This window comes from Siniperca chuatsi, linkage group LG16 (assembly GCF_020085105.1).
Source record: "Siniperca chuatsi isolate FFG_IHB_CAS linkage group LG16, ASM2008510v1, whole genome shotgun sequence".
NCBI lineage: Eukaryota > Metazoa > Chordata > Actinopteri > Centrarchiformes > Sinipercidae > Siniperca > Siniperca chuatsi.
Window position 1 is genome coordinate 21,294,429 of NC_058057.1, and position 19,468 is coordinate 21,313,896.

At 38.3% G+C, this 19,468-nt stretch overlaps 1 protein-coding gene across 12 annotated transcripts in view; it reads right to left on the bottom strand.

Moving 5' to 3' along the window:
• Positions 1–19,468, bottom strand: part of ryr3 (ryanodine receptor 3) — a 119,921-nt gene that overhangs the window by 40,326 nt on the left and 60,127 nt on the right. For all 12 annotated transcript variants that reach the window (XM_044169284.1, XM_044169282.1, XM_044169283.1 and 9 more), the window contains 13 exons: positions 18,954–19,040; positions 18,189–18,415; positions 17,188–17,400; positions 15,749–16,358; positions 15,025–15,225; positions 12,807–12,909; positions 12,287–12,421; positions 8,013–8,286; positions 7,690–7,804; positions 4,899–5,031; positions 3,324–3,427; positions 2,300–2,435; positions 1,090–1,273 (listed from right to left, as the gene is read on the bottom strand). In XM_044169284.1, the coding sequence (XP_044025219.1) occupies positions 1,090–1,273; positions 2,300–2,435; positions 3,324–3,427; positions 4,899–5,031; positions 7,690–7,804; positions 8,013–8,286; positions 12,287–12,421; positions 12,807–12,909; positions 15,025–15,225; positions 15,749–16,358; positions 17,188–17,400; positions 18,189–18,415; positions 18,954–19,040 (2,522 nt within the window). The remainder of the gene's footprint in view (positions 1–1,089; positions 1,274–2,299; positions 2,436–3,323; positions 3,428–4,898; positions 5,032–7,689; positions 7,805–8,012; positions 8,287–12,286; positions 12,422–12,806; positions 12,910–15,024; positions 15,226–15,748; positions 16,359–17,187; positions 17,401–18,188; positions 18,416–18,953; positions 19,041–19,468) is intronic.

Here is a 19,468-nt window from a genome sequence, read left to right on the forward strand (position 1 = left end):
ATAATAATAACCTTCCCCATTAAAATGCAGCCAGTGTATTACAGCCTTTGCATACTGATATAAGCAGGCAGGCACCAACACTTTTTACATACTGGCTACAGCTTCGATCAGTGTCAAGGCTGCTGTATTTTTTTCTCCTTACCTCTAACTTGCCTTAAGTATCTCTGTATGGTATCACACATTTAGTTAATCGAGACTTACCTAAATCAGGGTTCCTACAGCTTTAAGCATATTAGATTTAAGACTTTTTTTATGCCACTCGGAATGAAATGAAAAGACCAATTTTACAATAACCAAAATAGAAGCGAAAAAAAACATGAATCGAATCATGAATTTTTTGATTTTGGAGCGATGTGTGTGTGCACCTTTGTCAACTAAAGCCACAAACTGTGTGCTTTGGGCACTGGAAAAAAGTCTGATGGTCAGACTTTGTCCTGTGTGCAGCGAAAGCCTATTTAACATATAGCCTATAATTATACTTTTTCATGAAGGAGTGGTTTTGAGGCTAGCTCTTATTTGGCGTGAGATTTGTGCGATAGATGTGAGAAAGATGAGAGCCTATTTGCAACCCTGTATTGTGTTAAAATCATATCGGACAAATTACTCTTCAAAGCATAGTATGTTGCACAGTGGTTAAATAAAGAGTCTATGATGATTTTCCTGTTTTGGTACGAGACCTTTCAGTAAAGCAATTCAATCAGATGATAAAACTTCACATTCAAACTGAGAGCAATAAAGCCCTTTTCTTTCCAGTTCCTTTGTGCAGGCTTACATAAATAAGTAAACTTCGATCTCTTCCCAGTAATGTTAATGAACAATTTATTAAATTCATACTGAGATAGTACTATTAAGAAGTGTATTAACTAAGAATAATGCTGGTTTAACAGAGCTCAGAAACACACGTGCAAATCTAATTAAATGTAACAATTCACCACAAAAGACACAGATAATGGAAGACTTTATCACTAGTGACTGCTTTCGAGCCACTCAGTGGGTTTTTTGTGTCTCATGATGATCTAAACGCTGATTCACAGGCTTTTCAACCCTGACTAGAATTAAATAATGTAAGAAACTGGTGTGGATTTCTACCCAGTAGGGACTCCAGTGGGGGTCTTGGGCAGGTCCACTGCAGGATCGTCAGAGATCTTGATGGCCTCCTTCATGGCGGCTAGCAGACCCTGACCTCCCTCTCCCCTCAGGGCGGGGCCGAAACACTCTGGACGTCTGATCAGCAGCTTCACCACCACGTTGGCATTTTCCTCCACACTCTCACCTGGTATACAAATACAGCAGGGCAATCAACAGGCATTTATAGTGGATGATTTAAATGATCCCCAAAAGACAACACGAAGTCAGTGTCAGCTAGAGGACAGAAATCCTGGACGTCATGTTTATTGCCTTCCTAAAGGATTATTTAATTTTTTTATCCAGGGAAGGCTGACTAACATTTCCACTTGGGCACTTCTCTACTCTTGGGCATTTGACAGTAGTTGGTGATGGAGGGAAGAAGGCTACTAACTTGCTTACTACAGCCAAAGTTTCCTGGAAGATTCTGTGATTATTGATATGTGATCTTTTATTTATCTACCTATATCTTCAATAATAGTGTCACAATAACATCATCCAACATGCCATGCAAACACAATGTGTGTACACAGAACACTCACAAAGATGGATTCACACAAACAATTTGTCTTCAGGAACAATTTCAGCACAACATGCTAGATATAGAAACTTTAATGTTTTGTGCCATAAAGCTCCCTTTTGGTCAGTGGTATAAAATGTAAACTGCAGTGAATTTGCCTTGTTTTTGTTTGTTAATCGGAACTATACTAATTTCTTAATATTAATTAAAAAGCTAATCATTTATTGATCTGTACCCTTAACCCTTAACAGAAGTGTACCCTTAAAGGTACCTTGTAAAGTTTTTGCGTGCAAACACATTTTGTTTACATTCAACATTTCTTGACAAACAGTATGTCTTCTTAAGGGTTAATAAATATGTTGAACGCGTTTTGTGCCTCAAAACATTTGTAAGACCTTATTTAGAAAGTTTTTAATATTGCATAGTTTACATCAGCTTGTGGTTTTCCTCGTCGCATCTTTATTTCTGCTACTTTTTACAGCACACCAGCTGTTTACTGCCGTCATATGAAGAACATGATATAAACAAAACATGGACCTGCAGAGTAACATTACTCTACAGCGCCACTGGTTATAAAAAATCCACAAGGTATCTTTAAAAAGGCTAGTTTTACAGTATTTACTCCATGAGCTCAGTATATATAAGTCGACATACCATTGCAGAAGACGGCGAATCTCAGGAAGGACAGGTAACGCTCTCCTTCTATAGGGTTCCAGCCGAGATCTGGGTAACCCTTAGCAACCAGCATGGCACAACTCTGAAGACCACAGCCTGCCAGGTATGTCACCACCTAAAAACACACACACACACAATTCAGTTTGACTCCTGGGTATTATAATGCCACACTGTCTCTTTGACTGTCAGTGTTAGTCACAGTGACAGCTTGAAAGCATTTGCTGAGCTAGCTTATTCAAACGGCACAAAATCGCCCTTCATTTTTCACTGAGAAAACTTGGGTGGCATGAGGTTCCTATTTTTATCTGGCTTACTTTCACCCTAAGTCAGCAGTGAGGAGTTTTAATAAGGAGTCATCTCAGCTGTTAATAATGCAAAATAATGTGCTGATCATTTTGCACTTCAGAATGTTTCAGTACTTCATCAAGTCAAATAATACAGTCAAGACTAATTTCATCTTACTGTCCCAGTACATATGCAAATTTACTAAAAAGGTTGTTTCAGTGCACTTACCCTATATAAAACTAAATGCACTTTTACTACAAAAGTATCTTGTTCTCTTTTCAATATGTTAAATCTAATTTGATTCAAATTCACAATTTTACAGTGCCTGAAATAGTATTGAACACTAAAGTAAGTCTATCATGATTCGTCTGTTACAGCAACAAATATATATGTCATACTGAACAGAATAAACACTGGTAATCTAAAAATCTGAAACCACTGGGTACACTGCTTTATGAGCCATGTTGTGGCTATTTAAATAAGGTTTCTGTACACACTGCCCATTTCTACCAACAAAAGAAATTAGTGACATATCTTATAAAATACAAGCTGTTATATCACAGTGAATTCTGAGCTGCAGTATTTTCACTGGATTGACATGTTCTAATAATATAAAATATAATGGTATGAAGCTCAATAATGGTGTAATTACAGCAGCGAGCCTCAATAATTATTTTGCAGTCAAATATGTTTTCACTATTGTGCTGAAATAACAAACCTTCTCCAGATCGGGCTCTTCCAGGGCCAGAGCCAGGCCGTTGTTGTCCATCACTGAAGAAGCTGCAACATCCAGAGGAGTGGAGCCCCGCATAGCTTCAGAGGCTACACACACACACACACACAAAGTATTAACAGCAAAGCAATCTTTACATTTGTTCTGTACTAAACAACAGGGGGCAGTCTATTTACGTGTGCTATTGTGATATTCTCTCTCTTGCAGTTCAGAGTAGCAGGTAGTGTTTAAGCGTTAATGAGATCAGTTCAAGTCAAGGTCTGACCTTTAAGCAAAGGCTGATATCTTATTACAAATGACACACAGATTTTTTATATCATTCAAACACTAAAGATATTTACTGTTAAAGGAAAACAAATATTTCCAGCAGCTCTTTCCAACTCTTCAATCCAGCAGATTCTCAAACATTTACCAAAAGCACTATATTACTTCAGTATTATATGACAGTCAAGTCGCAAACAATGAAAATTTTCAGAAACCATAAAAATAGTTTATACAGATGATCTATAGAATGTTTCATAGATGAACTGCTTCACTTTTCATGGACATCTGTGTCTCCTATCTACTACAATGACCATTAATATTGTAATCAATGCACTTTTTAATAAACTTATCAAAAAATTTGATCACAACAGAAATACTCTGATGTTGTGCATATATTCCTACATTCAAGTTAATGAATCCTCCGCGACTCAGTGTGCAGAAACACTCCCTGCCTACATAAAAGGTTACATTCCCATTGGGCACATAGTCGGAAATTTATTGTGCACACTGTTGCAGTGCAATTTAATTAAAAAAAAAAAATAGATTGGTAATAGGTTTATAATTATAACTATGTCCTTCATGCAGGCAAACTTATCATTTAGGACAATTAGTCTTGAAATGAACAAACATTTACCCACAGAAAACACAAGGTATGTCTACCACGTCACACTGTTTCATGTTAGGCATAAACTGGTGTGTTTGCTTTCATCTGTCCTCTCCACACTATGTGAACCTCTCTTCTTTCACAAGCAGGAGCTTTAGTTTACAGCAGCAGCCGGAGCCCAGTGACTCATCAGTCCTGCCCTGCATGCCTAAATAACCCTCCTTCCTCATTTTCCTGCCTCCCTCTCGACCAGCTGCCTGCTTCTCTGCCTCTTTTCACTCTCAAACTGATACCATGGCATAATGTGGGTGATAAGTTTGTGTCAGCACTTCTAGCAAAACTGAAAAACTCTTCCAGCAAGTGGCACCTATTGGTTTCAGTGAACCTTTGCATCATTTTGGGAGCAGCAAAAGGGCATTTTTTCAGTTCCTACACTGTGGTAAATACTTACTTAAAAAATGTCAAAGAATACCTTAAACTTATTCTCTCAATATTTCTCTCTTTCACTAAACCATCTAACATTCTAACTAGTATCTTCTGCTCATCCTTTATTTTTTCCCATACATTTTTAAACCTGTCTTCCTCTCTCAGAATGATATAGACTAACTGTTAATAGAAAATGCGGCATGGCAACTGTCAGTAGATAAAAGGAGAGTAGACCGTCTCATTTTATGTTGTCTACCAGTACTTACCCAGCCCGACACTGCTGTTCTCCAGCAGGTAGCTCAGGTGGTCAAACATGGCTTTCTGGTTCTGGCGGCTAATACGACAGAAGTAGCACAAGAAACGACAACAGCTAGCCACCATCTTGGGGAAGGCGATCTCCTGTGGACAAAAATGAAAACACAAATGTAAAGATGTGCTTAAGTCAAAGCAGTTCAGTTTTATGGGGGTTTTTTTGCAAGATATTCAGACAAGAAGAAATGGTTAACATGGGCAACATTATACTTGCACAGGAAAAAGGTCTTTCAATGACATATGTAAAAGGGTTACATCTTAGAGGCACACACTATTAATGTAGTCCATTCTTCCAGTATTTTACATATTGATCATATTGTAGTCTTAAGGTCAGTTTCTCCATACAGTTTATTTCATTGACAATTGCAGTCCAGTCATCCTTTGCTGGTTTGGCTACAGCCATTTCCATGTTATGGTTTTCTTGTTAGCAGCCCAGAGTATTTTAAAGAGATATTCATCCTGAGCCATGAGTTTATGTGACATAAGAGCAATTAACTTTTATTCACAAAAGTTTCAGTTTATTCTTTAGCAATCTTGCCAATATGAAAACAGTAAAGGCCAAGCACAAAACATATGAAAATGTTAATTTTTTCCCCCACCACACTGCCTCCAGCATTCATCCTGTCCATGATAATCCCTTTGAATAAATTTCAATTTTGGAGTTACAAAATATCGTATTTATGTTCCTCCAACAGAATTCTCTCCAGGACCTGGAGATTTCCCATAAATCCCATAAGTAGCATAGTTTTTAAGAGTTTCAGACCCTCAGATTTAAATGTGAATCTGAAACTCTTAAGTATTCTCCAAAATATACTGTATGGGCCAACCTGACGGAGATGATATCTAGCCTTTCCCCAAAGAAGCCGTTGCAGGAGCTCAGGCAGATTTTAATCTATTTTGATATTTCTGGAGGATGCAGATGCTCTGATAAAAGCTTAAAGTGTAGTCAATAAATAAAATGTATTTTCTGTTCAGCACACAACTGGAAAATCATTTCACCTTTTTCATATAATGCCGTTACCTCTGTGTCATTCTCATTTTTGTAAATTCTAGTATTGGTTCAGTCTGAGCATAAATCTAAGAGTGAAGTAATTTTTGTCCACTCCAGAGATGAAAGTAAATTGCCAGAGGAGTGGATAGATGCCAGAGTGAGGGAAATCCTCATCTTACCTACAGCAAATTACACTCTGCAAATATGCACAGCAAAGAAAATCAATCATTATCAGACCTAAATGTTCTATCAGTCAACAGTCAAAGCAATTTCACCTTTTTAACGTGTTTAAGCCTTGTGAAAAGTTACTCAGTGGAAATGCTTCCTGTGTGGTAACACTGCACGATTGGGAATCAACATTTTATTAGTAAGTCTGGGTTGAAAAATAGAAAATGTATTTTTAAAGTTTCTATTTTATAGTGCGTTCAATTTATGCCTTGATTATATGTTATATAATTGATATCTTTGATTTTGTGAGCAAAGATGTGACTATAAAATCAATTACCCAACTACATCATGGTTTGATATTATACCATGCAATGACTAAAACAACATTTAAGATAATCAAGGAGTAAATAATGCAAACCTGATATACATTTACAAGCTGTGGTACTGCCACTTTATATGGCCACAGTAAGTGAAGTGCACAGATCAAGTGGCAGTAAACTGGTCTGGAATTTATGTCTGAGACTGCGTGATCAGACTGCCAGAGTCCAATGTGAAGGCCTGAATGTCTCCCTGAGGGTTTTCTGTCTGAGGTTCAATTCATGCTTGGCACTGGCTGTGGCATTAAATCACAACCGTCTCTTCCAGCTTCTGTCAGCACTGCCCAAAATGGACAGGCTTGAGAGGCCTCCCTCTCACCCCTCTCATGCCCTCCTGCCCTCTCCATTACCCTTGTGGTTTTTCTGGGTATTAGGTTGTTGGTCATGCCTTACTTCAACTTCTTAGGTTAAATTTGTTTTCCTAAAATCAGTATACAACCTATTAAGCATAAAAAGTTTATCCTCTGTCAGGGCTTTTCAAGCAAACAGTCCCAGGTACACTATGGATCTAAATCAGAGACTAAAATGTTAATTAACATATTTGTGTGTGCATTTTCCCTCACATCAAAAGAATGGTTAAGATTTAGCAAATCTGACTTACAGTGGATTTCCGATTAGTTTGAAATCTTTTTATTTTTTTAATCAATCAGTGACGTTCAGTACTGCAAGCTTCACCTTGATTTTTCTGGGGCCATCAGATTTGACTAATTTGGGAGTAAGAACTTCTTGAGGATGTTCAAGAACATACATTGGAATTAGGTTCCTCTGTTTGAAATGCAGGTTAAAGGTGCCCTGTGGAGTTTTCTTGTAAACAAACAAAAGTTATGTTTACATTCAGTGTTTCCTACCAAAACGCAGTGTGTATATCCTTGAAGTCTAACAAAACTGTTGAACGTATTTCCTTCTCCGGAAAACATTTGCAAAGCTGATTTATTTGAGCATTTTAAATCCTGCACTGTTTACATGCTAGTGGTATTCTTCTTCCCTGCCTTTGTTAGCCCATTGCTGCTTTTCTTGGAAGCATTACTGCCACTTGTAAATCAGTGGAATAGTGTGATGATGAGGACTGTCAAAAGCTCCAGAACAAGCATGTAAGTGGACCTTGAGTTGAGATTGTTTGTCAACTATTTACTTTCATGACAGTAACAACTTGACAGCGCTGAATTGTACTGACCACAGCCAATAAAGAAAGAAGTCATGCCTTGGTACCTGTGACTTGTCTCCTCCCAGCACATTGACCATGACCTCCATGACAGTCTCGTGCATGCCCAGCACTCTCATCAGGTTGGGATGTTGGTAGAAAACCTTGTTGTTCATGATGTCACTGGGAACACAAGAAAGTGGTTTGTGAAGGTTATGATATATAAATGATAACTGATATATTACATTTTGGAAATACTGCCTGAATGTGGAAATGTATCTATGTAAGTAACAATGTGCAATGAGAAACAATGTGTAATAATAACTATTATCAACCATTATATTTTTACATTAAAAAGACATCACTGTGTTTATTCAACTAATTTTCTTACCCGAGACCATCAATCATGAGTTTCTCCTCCTCCTTGCCCATGCGTACTGACAGCAGAGATCTTATCTGACCCAGAGATACCAACAGGTTAACAGCATCCTGCACAGACGCGGCACTGATCGTGTAGGATTTCTTCATGGCCCGGAGCAGCTCCCCGATGCCGTCATACTGTCTCCTTAGCAGGCTGAACATCACTCTGACCAGCTCTGGGTCCTGGATGTGAGACTCCTGAGCCCAGCTGGTTATGGTCTGGGAGATGAGCTCCTTCAGGTTGGCTGGTGAAGTGAATAATAGTACAGAGGTAGTAAAGTTAGTGCAGCTTTTCTATCAGAGGTTAATGGTGCCACCACACTATACAAACATATTATATGTGCATATTATAGCTTTTGTCACAATTTGGATACAACTTCTACAGAATGCAGCAACATAGGTATCAAAGAAAGTGCTATTGTGCGGCCACTGGACTCAATACGAATTATTATATTTCTAAAAACGTATTTGTCATGCCTTCAAAAACAGACACTTCAGACAGAGACGGGTGAATCATTGGAAAGATAATCTCTTTATCCATCCAGATAAAGACACAAAGCAAAACTTAAGATTGCAACACAAACTGTCTCCTAATCAGCATCTGGTGCTCTGTGTGAATCAACCAGGACTCACCAATGTGATATATTTCATTTCATCGTCCTTATCCCTTTTGTTATCCGTTGGTATAAAACAACTAGTCAGGTTGATTAAGCCTGCAAATAACTAATTTTTTTTGGACACTTGGGGGCAGCAGAAACAAGTTATGAAATGACTTGTGTAATGTGTGAGAAAGGTGGAGGAAGCTAAAATGTATGTATCATCCACATGAAGAGCATCCAATAGGGAGCTCAAGAGGTACGACAACAGTGCAAAGGTGGCAGGATAAGTAAAACATTTTGTGTGATGCTGGAAAATTTTGTATAGACTAATCAGCAAGAAATAACCACAACCAAGCGAAAAGTAAACATCCACATTCAAGCAGAAGTACAGTGGATGTACATTCTTTAATCATGTCAGAAGAAAAGCAAGATCAGGTGCAAGTCTATAGGGTGGGTTTTGCTGCTACCTTTGTAATTTGACCACATGACCGTACCATAATCTTGTATATGCTGACAACATTGTCATTCATACAGTACATCAGGGGATGTCTGCAGATCAATTAACAGTGTACTTTGAGGTTATATCAGACTGGCTTTATCACCTTGGAATGGGAATGCAGTTTGTCATTGGGTGTGTGTGATCTGTCACTATTAAAAAAAAAAAAAAAAGCATGAACACAGTAAATTAATCAGCAGACAAATTCAATTTAGTATTTGACATGGTGTCTCAGCTGAGCACTAGGAGAAAGATAATTGAAGCATAATAACTCTGGTGGTTTTTACATGTGGTATCCACATATCGAACTGGGATTTTTGGATGTTGCATGTACAATATGAAGCTGTAAATCTCAAGCACTCTACCGACATTCACTTTCTAAATGTGTTAACAAGCTAACCCTCTTCTCAACAATGCAAAACACAATGCAATCAATAATACTGCCATGGCCTTCCTCATAAAGACTTAACACTGACAACATTAAGCAAAACTTGACTCTAAAATGTTGGGATTAGAAGATAATGATTGATTTTTTAAGCAAAATGTAGATATTAAAATAGCTACTACTAATCTCAACCCTCTTCTCCCCACAGTAAACAGACTTAGCGTTAGGGTATAATTGACTTGTCCTTAAAACTTTTTACTCCAGAGGGAGTACCTTGGAAGAAAAGGTCTGAAATTGTTTCCAAGGACTGTTGAGAAACAGCTGGGCTCTGTTCCCCAGGCATCTCAAAAAGGTCTTTCATTAAAAAAATAAATAAATAAATAAAAGAAATAACCTGGTCTGCCTCATGCCTTTCATCCACATTTATAGTTACAAAATACAAGAAAGATATATAGAGATAGATGAAAATTAAACTGAAGCCCAGGAGGGGATTGGGTTTTTTTTTTTGGGTCTTTTTTTTTTTAAAGAAGCAGTAAAGTCTGGGTGATCCTTTGTAAGTTTGATGAGACTTGATGAAATTTGAGACAGGCAACAATAAAACAGGGCACAACAGGGAACTCAGTGACCTGTAGTGATAAATGTAGAGGCTGTAGCTAAACGCTGCACCTCTCCAAATGATAACATTGTTATTCCAAAGCTATCGGTGAACTCTGTTTGCTACAAATGTTGGGCTGTTTGACTTAAACACTCAAAGGGCCGGATTCGAGCAGAATCCTAATAAGAGACGAGTGAGAGAGCTGCCCTGAAGGTGAACGTCTCGCAGATTCACATCTGCTCTGCATCGTCTCAAAACAGTTGCTCACATGGGAGTTATCACAAACACAAAAACTACCCAGTCTGCAAGCTAATATGCAAATAATCACACAGAGTCAGTATGGTGTAATTTATAAAAATGTTTAAGTTTCATAGCTGTTTCAAAATACATTTTCAGCGCAGACCAAACACTGAGTTGGCCGTACTGATGATAAACTAAATCAATGCTGTCATTTGCTTCTGTTAATTTTTCTAAATATATTTAATGTAGCACCACAATATAGGTGCAATGTCTGCCTCATCCAGCAAGGCAAAAGTTCATCACTGACAAAATAATCCTGTTTTTAAACTAATTCGTATTATCTTTATAAATTCTATCAAGATGTAGTCAGTGTATTTGAAGTAGAACGATGTAGGAATGAATAAAAGACTTAATTACGAGCACTGCATGGTGATCACCATAAGGACAACAACCTTCATTTCAAAGAAAATTCAATCAAGTGTTCCAAAATCCATTTGAATGTATTGTTGTAACATCTAGAGTTTAAATAGTGCACATAAGTCAGCAATTCAGTGCTAGAAAGACTATAAGACAGAAGACTCAGCTATCATCAGCAGACAAAACATGGAGCTCCTCCACTGACAATTAACAGCAGGCTGATTTTGAGGATGCGTTAACAGCTATATTAGCTTTTATGTAGTAGCACAAGTGTAATGCGCTACTCTTTATAAAATTACCAGTGTTCTTCCACAGCCCACAAAGCTTTATTTTGTGAATAGTACTGACAATATGTGGGTTCTTTTTGGAGATTTAGGAATGAGACATAAAATCAGTTTTACAGAGAAATTATCTTTATTTTATTTTTTGTAATACTGAATGATAAACTTACAGTAATGATTCCAAAGCCTTCATTAAGTGGTTTGATTGAATTTGGTGTTATTCAGATTACACGCAAAATTACAGATTAGACATCAAGATAACATTTACATGCTTAAAAATTTACTTTAATAGACTGAAAGAGGAGCAGCCATCATTAAATACGCCTACTTTAATATGATCTTAATATGATGTACAAAAGAAATGCAGGTCTATCAGAATCATGTTCAATCACATCATCTGTCCACTCATGAAGCTTTTCAATAATGCAGGCTGAGTGTGGGAGGCTGGAGTAAAGCATTAAAATTTATAGCAGAGAGTCTTGCAGTGGCTGTCCATTAGTCTTCTATTATTTGAAACAGAACATAACTAGGCTTTCAGCAAAGGGCAGCAGAAAAGAATATTGAAACCACTGACCCTACATTGAAGCAAAAAACTTGTTAAACTAGTAGCCAGGCAGTGTCTTATGTTCTGTTTCATTTATGATTGATAAATCTGTACCTATTTCAAGGTTTTTCTAATACCAATGTGATGTTGGGTATTAATGGTGCATCAAACTTTAGAATGTGTTATGGTTCATTGCCTTTCCAGCAAACATTTAGATATTGAATAGATATTAATACGATGGCATGCAACAACACTGAAATCCGTGTAAATGGTGTAGCACCAAGATTATTTGATAAAAGTTAGTCTTCCACTGCTATCTGCACCATCGTATGAAATTAGGATCCAAGTATCCTCTGATGTCAGTTGAAAAGAGTTTACAAATATGGGTTTATAGTGATTTTTACTTTACTTTATGTTAGATCTGTTGTGAAATGCTGAATGCTCTCGTGTGGTTTGACAGCGCACTTGTATATTGCCTTCTGTCAGGTGAGGTTAATCTGTCTCTGTATCTGATCCTTTGAGATTTTGTTGCCATTTATTCCGAATTCCTGAATCTTACAAGTGCACCTGAATAATTTACAATTTCTCAAAAACGCTGTGCTATGAGGTGTTCAGAAACTTCATCAACCAATAATTACACTTTCAGGTTACTAGGCCATTTTCCTCTTTGGTGTTCAAAGTTACTTACTGGGAGCAGCCTGTTCCATCTCCGTGGGTTCCTCCTCTGTCTTCTGAGGTGGACCTTTGATCTTGTAGAGTAAAGCTAGGAGACGGCCTTTTATCGAAGTGTCCTGCTCTTCCTCTTCCTCCTCCACGGGAATTCCTGCAAGGGGAAGCACATTTTTGTCAGACACTCCCAGAATTTCAACATTTTGCTTTGCTTAAATGAGCACAAAGTTAGTGGTACAGGCCTTCAGGTGCAAGTATGTTAAAAGGGGCTAAGTGTAGTATGTTAAAACACCAGTATTTTGGTGTTTCATTATTTCTGATATCAGATCAGGCCAAGGCCAATATGATAGCCTCCACTTTACAAGAGGCATACTGTATGACAAGCGCTTATGATTTCTTATTCAGCCCCCAAAACCACTGCTTTGTTTTAGTCAAAGGTCCAGAAGGATCTGTTTGTGTGAGAAAATACCTTCACTGAGCCTCGTACAGTAAAGTATGAACATCTATGAAGCAAAAAAAACTGAGCAACTGGACTCTACCACAGTGCAGTCGCAATTCTTCATGGAAGGAGTTGAGTTCATCCTGGATCTCCTCGGGACAGGGGCAGTCCTCCCCTGCACTGAAATTCAACAGGATGTTGATCTGCAGGAAACAGACAAAATAAGTTCAGAAGAGCAGAGAGCGGGGGAGGGGAATATAAAAATGTATTTTAGGGAGCAGGAGGACCGAGGAGAGGGAAGGAGAAATAAGCAAAACAAGCACACAAGCGTGTGAAGGAATGAATAAAAGGAGGAAGGCATACAGCGAGGATAGCACCATTATTATTCTGAGTCACACGCAACAGCAGAAATACTAATGTAGTCTCCTGCAGTGAGTGCTCACATGGGCTTTTCAGATAGTATCTGTCTGATAAATGCAGAGAGAGTCTGACAAGTGAAAATTAAAATCTTTAAAGTAATTCTTGATGACATGACTATCATTAAAAAGCTTTAATGATAATTTATTCTAAATAGCTACAAATCTGCTGTGTTTGCCGTATGTTACAAGCTAACTATAAAAACAGACTAAAAATATACATGAGATGCTTCCTCAGGCTAAGCAAATGTTGAGTCCAGTTTAGGCTATTCAGATGTCTATTTCTGACAGAGCTTTTTAATAAACCACAGGAGGAACATAAAGCGATCTTGGAGAATGTTGCCTACAGTATACACCTGCTGCTGACCACTACAGTACTTATGTTTTTAGAGATCAGAGTGTAGCTGTAGGGCAATACTTATCTACAAGTTTTTGCAGCTCAGAGGAAGTGCAATTATAAAATTCTGAACAGAGAAAGCTTTGCAGTTGTGCAGATCTAACTTTTGGCTCACTGCTGTGTTGTATGCAAGAACTCTACTCGGCACAAAAGCAAATGATCTGAACACAAACAGAAAAGAAACAACTGGGACTTTCTGGCTACTGGGCAGGAAGAATAATGTTGTACCTCTCTGTTCCTCTCTACTCTGAGACACATTGAAAGAGATATGGATGGTAAATGTGGCCTACACATTAGCTACAAAGATCTGAGCCCCTGGCACTTCACTGCGCTGACGCAGTTGTTACACAGTGAGCTGAAAAACAATGAAAGCATGTGATGTAAGGGAGAGCAACATGAATACGCTTTAGTTTGTGTTATAGGGAGCCACTAAGCAGCAAGATCCAATACTTAATCACAGGGTCTCAACAAATATTTCAACTGCTTCTATCAAAGCTTTTTATATTTTAAATCAGTAGAAAGCAGGAAACCAAAAAGTTTTCAAAAAAGGAGAACAGAGGAATCCAATGATTTTAATAAGTAAGATTTTAGTAAGTATTTCAATCATCAAACAGATAAATGATCAGATGAAGGCGAGTTGGTCCCATATCCTATATGTCTAGTATTTACAGTGCATATGACATAATAGTAGAGCTAGACCACATCACTATGATTTAATCCCAATTAAGGACCTTATGAAGAGTAGCTGTTACCAGAGAAACGACTAATGTGGATCCAAATAAACAATAAGGGTTACACAGTCCAGTCTGCCCCCAGAGTGACCATTGCCCTGATAGCAACGAAACTTGAGTCTGTCCTCTCAAAAGTTAAAAAGGCCGATTGCTTCAACATCTGTTGTGAGAGCGAATAAACCCACAGGGAGATATTTTGGTCTGAAAGGTTCAGATAGCAGAGATTGCTCTGTCTGCTGGTTTGATTTAGGTTTCCTAGCAGCATCTAAGCCCTGGTCAAACAGGGTTTTTTTTGTAAATCTAGCAGGTTTGACATTGAGTTTTTATACTTGTTTGTGCTTTAATATTGTGTTGTTGGGTTTTTTTTTTTTTAAACAACCTGCACTGAACCTTGCAAACAATTTCAAGTCAAACCTATAAATTAGTGGATTAATGCTGTTTCTACAGTTTATCACAATGCAGACTCCAAGTTCAATTTAACCTCACATATGGCCCCACATTTACCCTTTGGGAATACCAGCTGAAAGTAAAGTTAAGAAACATGAGAAAACTAAAAGGCACTCAGAGAACTACAAAACCCTGTGCTCCAGTCACTGCCTCTGACTCCAGTCAAGGTGATTGATTTTTTTTTCTTTTCTTTACCTCAAGGCTTTGTGTGATCATTCTACGGTTTTGTTCCAATATAATACCTTAAACAACCTTGAACACAAATTACATCTCAAACAGGATGTAAACCATTTCTTATAAGCTGTTTAGTTCACTGCAGTATTGTACCTGCTCCTGTGGGGGTGATCGAAACTCTTTAGTCTTCTTGGCAGTGACGGCGGCAGACATGTTGAGCGCCAGCATCAACTCATTGTAGCGGAACTTCTGGTTGAACTGCAGCTTGGACACGAAGTTGTCGGAGAAGGAGACGATGGCCTCGATGCGGTGCTTCAGCTCACAGTCACAGAAGTAGTGCAGCAGCTCACACATCTGAAAAGAACAGAGACCCATTCAAAGACACTGATTCCGCAAGAATGACAATCCAGCAATCATTTCTGTGTTGTTTGATGTGGTTATAAAACAGAATAAGTTTCCTATGAACTGATTTAACATTTTTTGTATGTTAAACAGAGAAACCTCACATATTATTGCCATTTCCAAGAGATTATCTGTCTCCATCTCCATAATGCAAAGATTAAAGCTGTACTTATTGAGTTTTAATGTTTACTGCATTGTGGACTTTGTGTCACTGATAGGAGCATTAGTATTCAACCACTGCCTTCCTTTGCACTCATGCAGTGACTTCTCAGTAAGAGATAAATCATAAAAGCTCTGAATTGCTAACAAATGAGGAATAAGTGTACCAAATCTGATGAAGGCAAATAAGATGGGAAGATTAAAATTTAATTAAATCCATGGCATATAAACTGATGTACTTGGTTTTATGCAACTACTTTCAATCTCATATTTAAATCACTGAAATGTGTGAGCATGTGTTTATGATTTTCATCACCTGGCGTTTGACAGACTCGGGCAGTGACTTCTCCAGCAGACCTTTAACTGGCGGTTTACTCTCCTTTGTCTCCTCCTCTCCTGCCTCCACAGCCTTCTCCTCGTTCTTGCTCACCTCCTCCTTCTCCCCCGCCACGGCCACTTCATCCCCCTTGACTTCCTCACCCTCCTTGACCTCTCCGAACACGTTGGGGTCAATCAGGAGGAGAATCAGTCTCACCTCCTCACTGGTTAGGACTCCCATGATTAACAGAGTTCCAATCAGCTTCAGGATGGGGACAAACTGGTACTGTACGCTGCCACCTACCGGGTCTCGGATGTGCGTGCCTCCACCCTGCACAGCCTCAGTGAGCATGCTGATGGCTTTCTCTTTCAGGATGCCCAGAGGGATCTGGGGGCTGTAGAGGTACTGGTGGCGTTTTGTGTTTATGATGCCGACGGGGGAGAAGTTGACCCGAGGTTTGAGGGAGGTGCTCAAGCCCACGCCAGGCAGCGAGTGCCGCTTGGACTCGTCAGGGAACAGCTTGATGGAGCGAGTCTCATCCGTCACAGGGATGATGAACTCGTTGTTCATCATTAGGCGAGCCTCCTTTGCCGTCTCAAGATGGATGCTGGACATGAGAAGACAAATCCGTTCAATCATCACACACATCTGGGAGGTACTGGCCAATATACTTATATAATAAATAAATAACCATTCAGTATTCTAGGTCTAAAAATATCTTTCCCAATGTGGTATAAATGTGCAATTGGTAATATTTTTCTACAGCCCCACAGCACAAAATTACCATAATATATCTGTAGGAGGTGACAGGGTTGTTGATCAATACCAGTGACTCAGCGATTACCTGACTAGCTGCTGAGAGGCTGGATTCTCGAACTCTTTGTGGCCCATAATCTCAGTTTTGAAACAAAACTCCCCACCCACATGGATGTTAACACCCTTCACTTAAAATTGCACTTTCAGTGATAATGGAGCATGATGTCTTGAAAGCAGCAGGTGACATTCATAATGTATGATTTGTCCCAGTTATGTCTGTCTGTGAGGTTAAGTTGAGAATTTATTGACATTATGTGAAGAAAAGAGAGATTCAATTACACTGGATGTGTGCAGGCAATACAAATATGTCAGAGTCGTTATTAAGATTTATGACGACAAATTTACTTTTTTTCCCTCCGGTGCATGAAAGTTGAGGTTGTTAAATTTTAACACTTGCAACATTGTAGACTTTCATTCTGTATCACTGACAGCAGCATTTATTATATTTCCCATAATTTCTACTCCTCAATAACTCAAATGCAGTCAAAAAAATTAAAAATAACAAATTACAAAACTGCGGGAAGGCAAAAATGAATGAAAAATCATTCAAAACTAAATCAATTACAATCAAGAGTAATAATTTGATTATGTTATATTTAAACCAACTGCAACTACCACACCTGATAAGGACATTGTAGAAGCCCTCTCTCAGCATGCCAGAGAGGTACTGGTTGTCGATGATGTAGAGGAACTGTGATTGGTCCAAGTGGCTGCAGAGGGCGTGAGCAACGCGGGTGTTTCCCAGGGCACAGAGGGCACAGTACAGCTTCAGTGTGTGGTAGTGGAACTTTCTTAGGTCTTCATGCTCAGATAACTCCAGGATGTCCAAACACCTAGAAGAATGCAGGAAAGGAGAAAAAAAAAATTAAATAAATAAATAAAAAATAAATAAATAAAAAAATAAATATATATATATATATATATATATATATATATATATATATATATATACTGTAAGATTATATAAATTTGGGTACCTGCAGAGATTTTGCTACACCATGGCAGCTATCCCTTTTAACATTTCTTTGTGTATTAAGTCATTGTGGCCAGTTTTGGATTTAATGATTTTTGCAACAATGTGACAAAGTTTCTTTATCTGTCGGGTATTTAATTCACTTAATTAGAGAAAAAAAAACAGACATTCCCATCTGGTTATTTATCCATAAATAGTTGAAGGTCTATTTACTTCTATTTAATGATAAAGGATTTTATCCATATTACCCACTCCTAAGAGGAACAAACAAACTCCATAAATTCTGGCATAAAATCAACAGTAATCACCAAATCATAGCCACATTAACTTTGAGACAACAGGGAACCTACAGTATACAACCAGACTTTGAATAAAAAAGATCAAACATAATATTGCGTGACATGAGGTTATAGGTCATGCGGTCTTAATACTGACAATACTTGCACTACTAGACTATTCTTCATCTCATTGATTACCAAGGTATTCAATTCATGGCTTTTCATTGGCTGAGCTCTAACTGTTTCTTTTTTTCTAGATAAGGTAAACACAACATTGTGAGACTGAACCAGTCATATACTGCAGGTGAAGGTGTTTACAGTATATGTTCTAAGCCTACATCACTATCTACATCACATCCTTGTTGCAGACCTGTTCTCCTCAGGTATATGTACGGCCATCATTTGCAGCGGTTCCAGACACTGGACTACCCAGCCGTGCCTCTCGCTAACCCGAGCAGTCTCCACTCGGAGGAAGGTGTTTGGCATCCGGCTCCACAGCACGGCCACGATGGTCTGCACATCCAGTCGTGGCGGGCACTGCGGCACCGGGTTCCTGTGCTCGCTCTTGAAAATGGCTGACGAGAGCGGCATCGCATCCTGGGAGAGGATTTCAATATTACACTTTCTTGAATAAACATTTTGATTCTAAAAACACTTCTAAGTGATTTAAATATGTGGTGCCCGAGGGGTCCTTGGCTAAATAAAGCAAAATAAAGAACTTGATTAATATTTCATCCACAATTATCATCCTTAGATCATCCCAAGTAGTGCATATATTTAAAAATATGTATTTTTATTATAGTTTAATTCGACTTCTACTTTTTCAAGTACAGACAGAGTTTACTATTTAATTAATGAAATCAAATTCTTCGAAAATGGATCAGAGTTACAATTTGGGTCTTTTGACCAGCATTTGACTATTTGAGGATGAGGGACATTAAAAATTCAAGATGCCCCATGCAAAAATGTTCTACATATCACGGTGATCTATTAATTACTATAAATGAGGTTAGGTGTACTATGGTACTAGTTAATGAGCAAGATTAAAATTGTATTTCCACAACAACAACATCCACTATTACACATCATATCATGTTCAAGCATTGCATATTGTTAGATTTGAAGAGAGACAAACCTTGATCTTGACAAATTCAAACTGGAAGAGGTTTGCACTAGTGGGGCGTACAAACACAGCTGGGAACAGCTTGGTATTTGGCTCAACCTGAAAATAAACAAAGCTCAGTGATCAATATCATAGACTTAATCATTTAGATTCATAGAATTTAATAGTGCACCAAAATGAAAGTGCTGCAATACTGCATGATGGAGATTCAGTCAGATCTGTCCTGAACTTAGGTAATTCTTATAGTGCTCTTCTAGCATCTGTTCTGGTGGCAAATTCAACAAATGTCAGAAGGCTTTTAACCTCTAAGCCCATGGATTAGCTGGTGTTTTAAATCAGAGTTCAATGAGTATCAGTTGGTGTATTGATGACAGCCATCAGAGACAAAAGATAAATACAAAGAGAGGAAAAACAGCCAGAGCTCTGAAGCCGTAACAGGACAAGAAGCTTTTCATCAGGTTAAAAGCCCCCTTAATTCCCTCGGAAGGCTACCCCTTTTAAAAATGTCATTTCACAACTAAATCAAG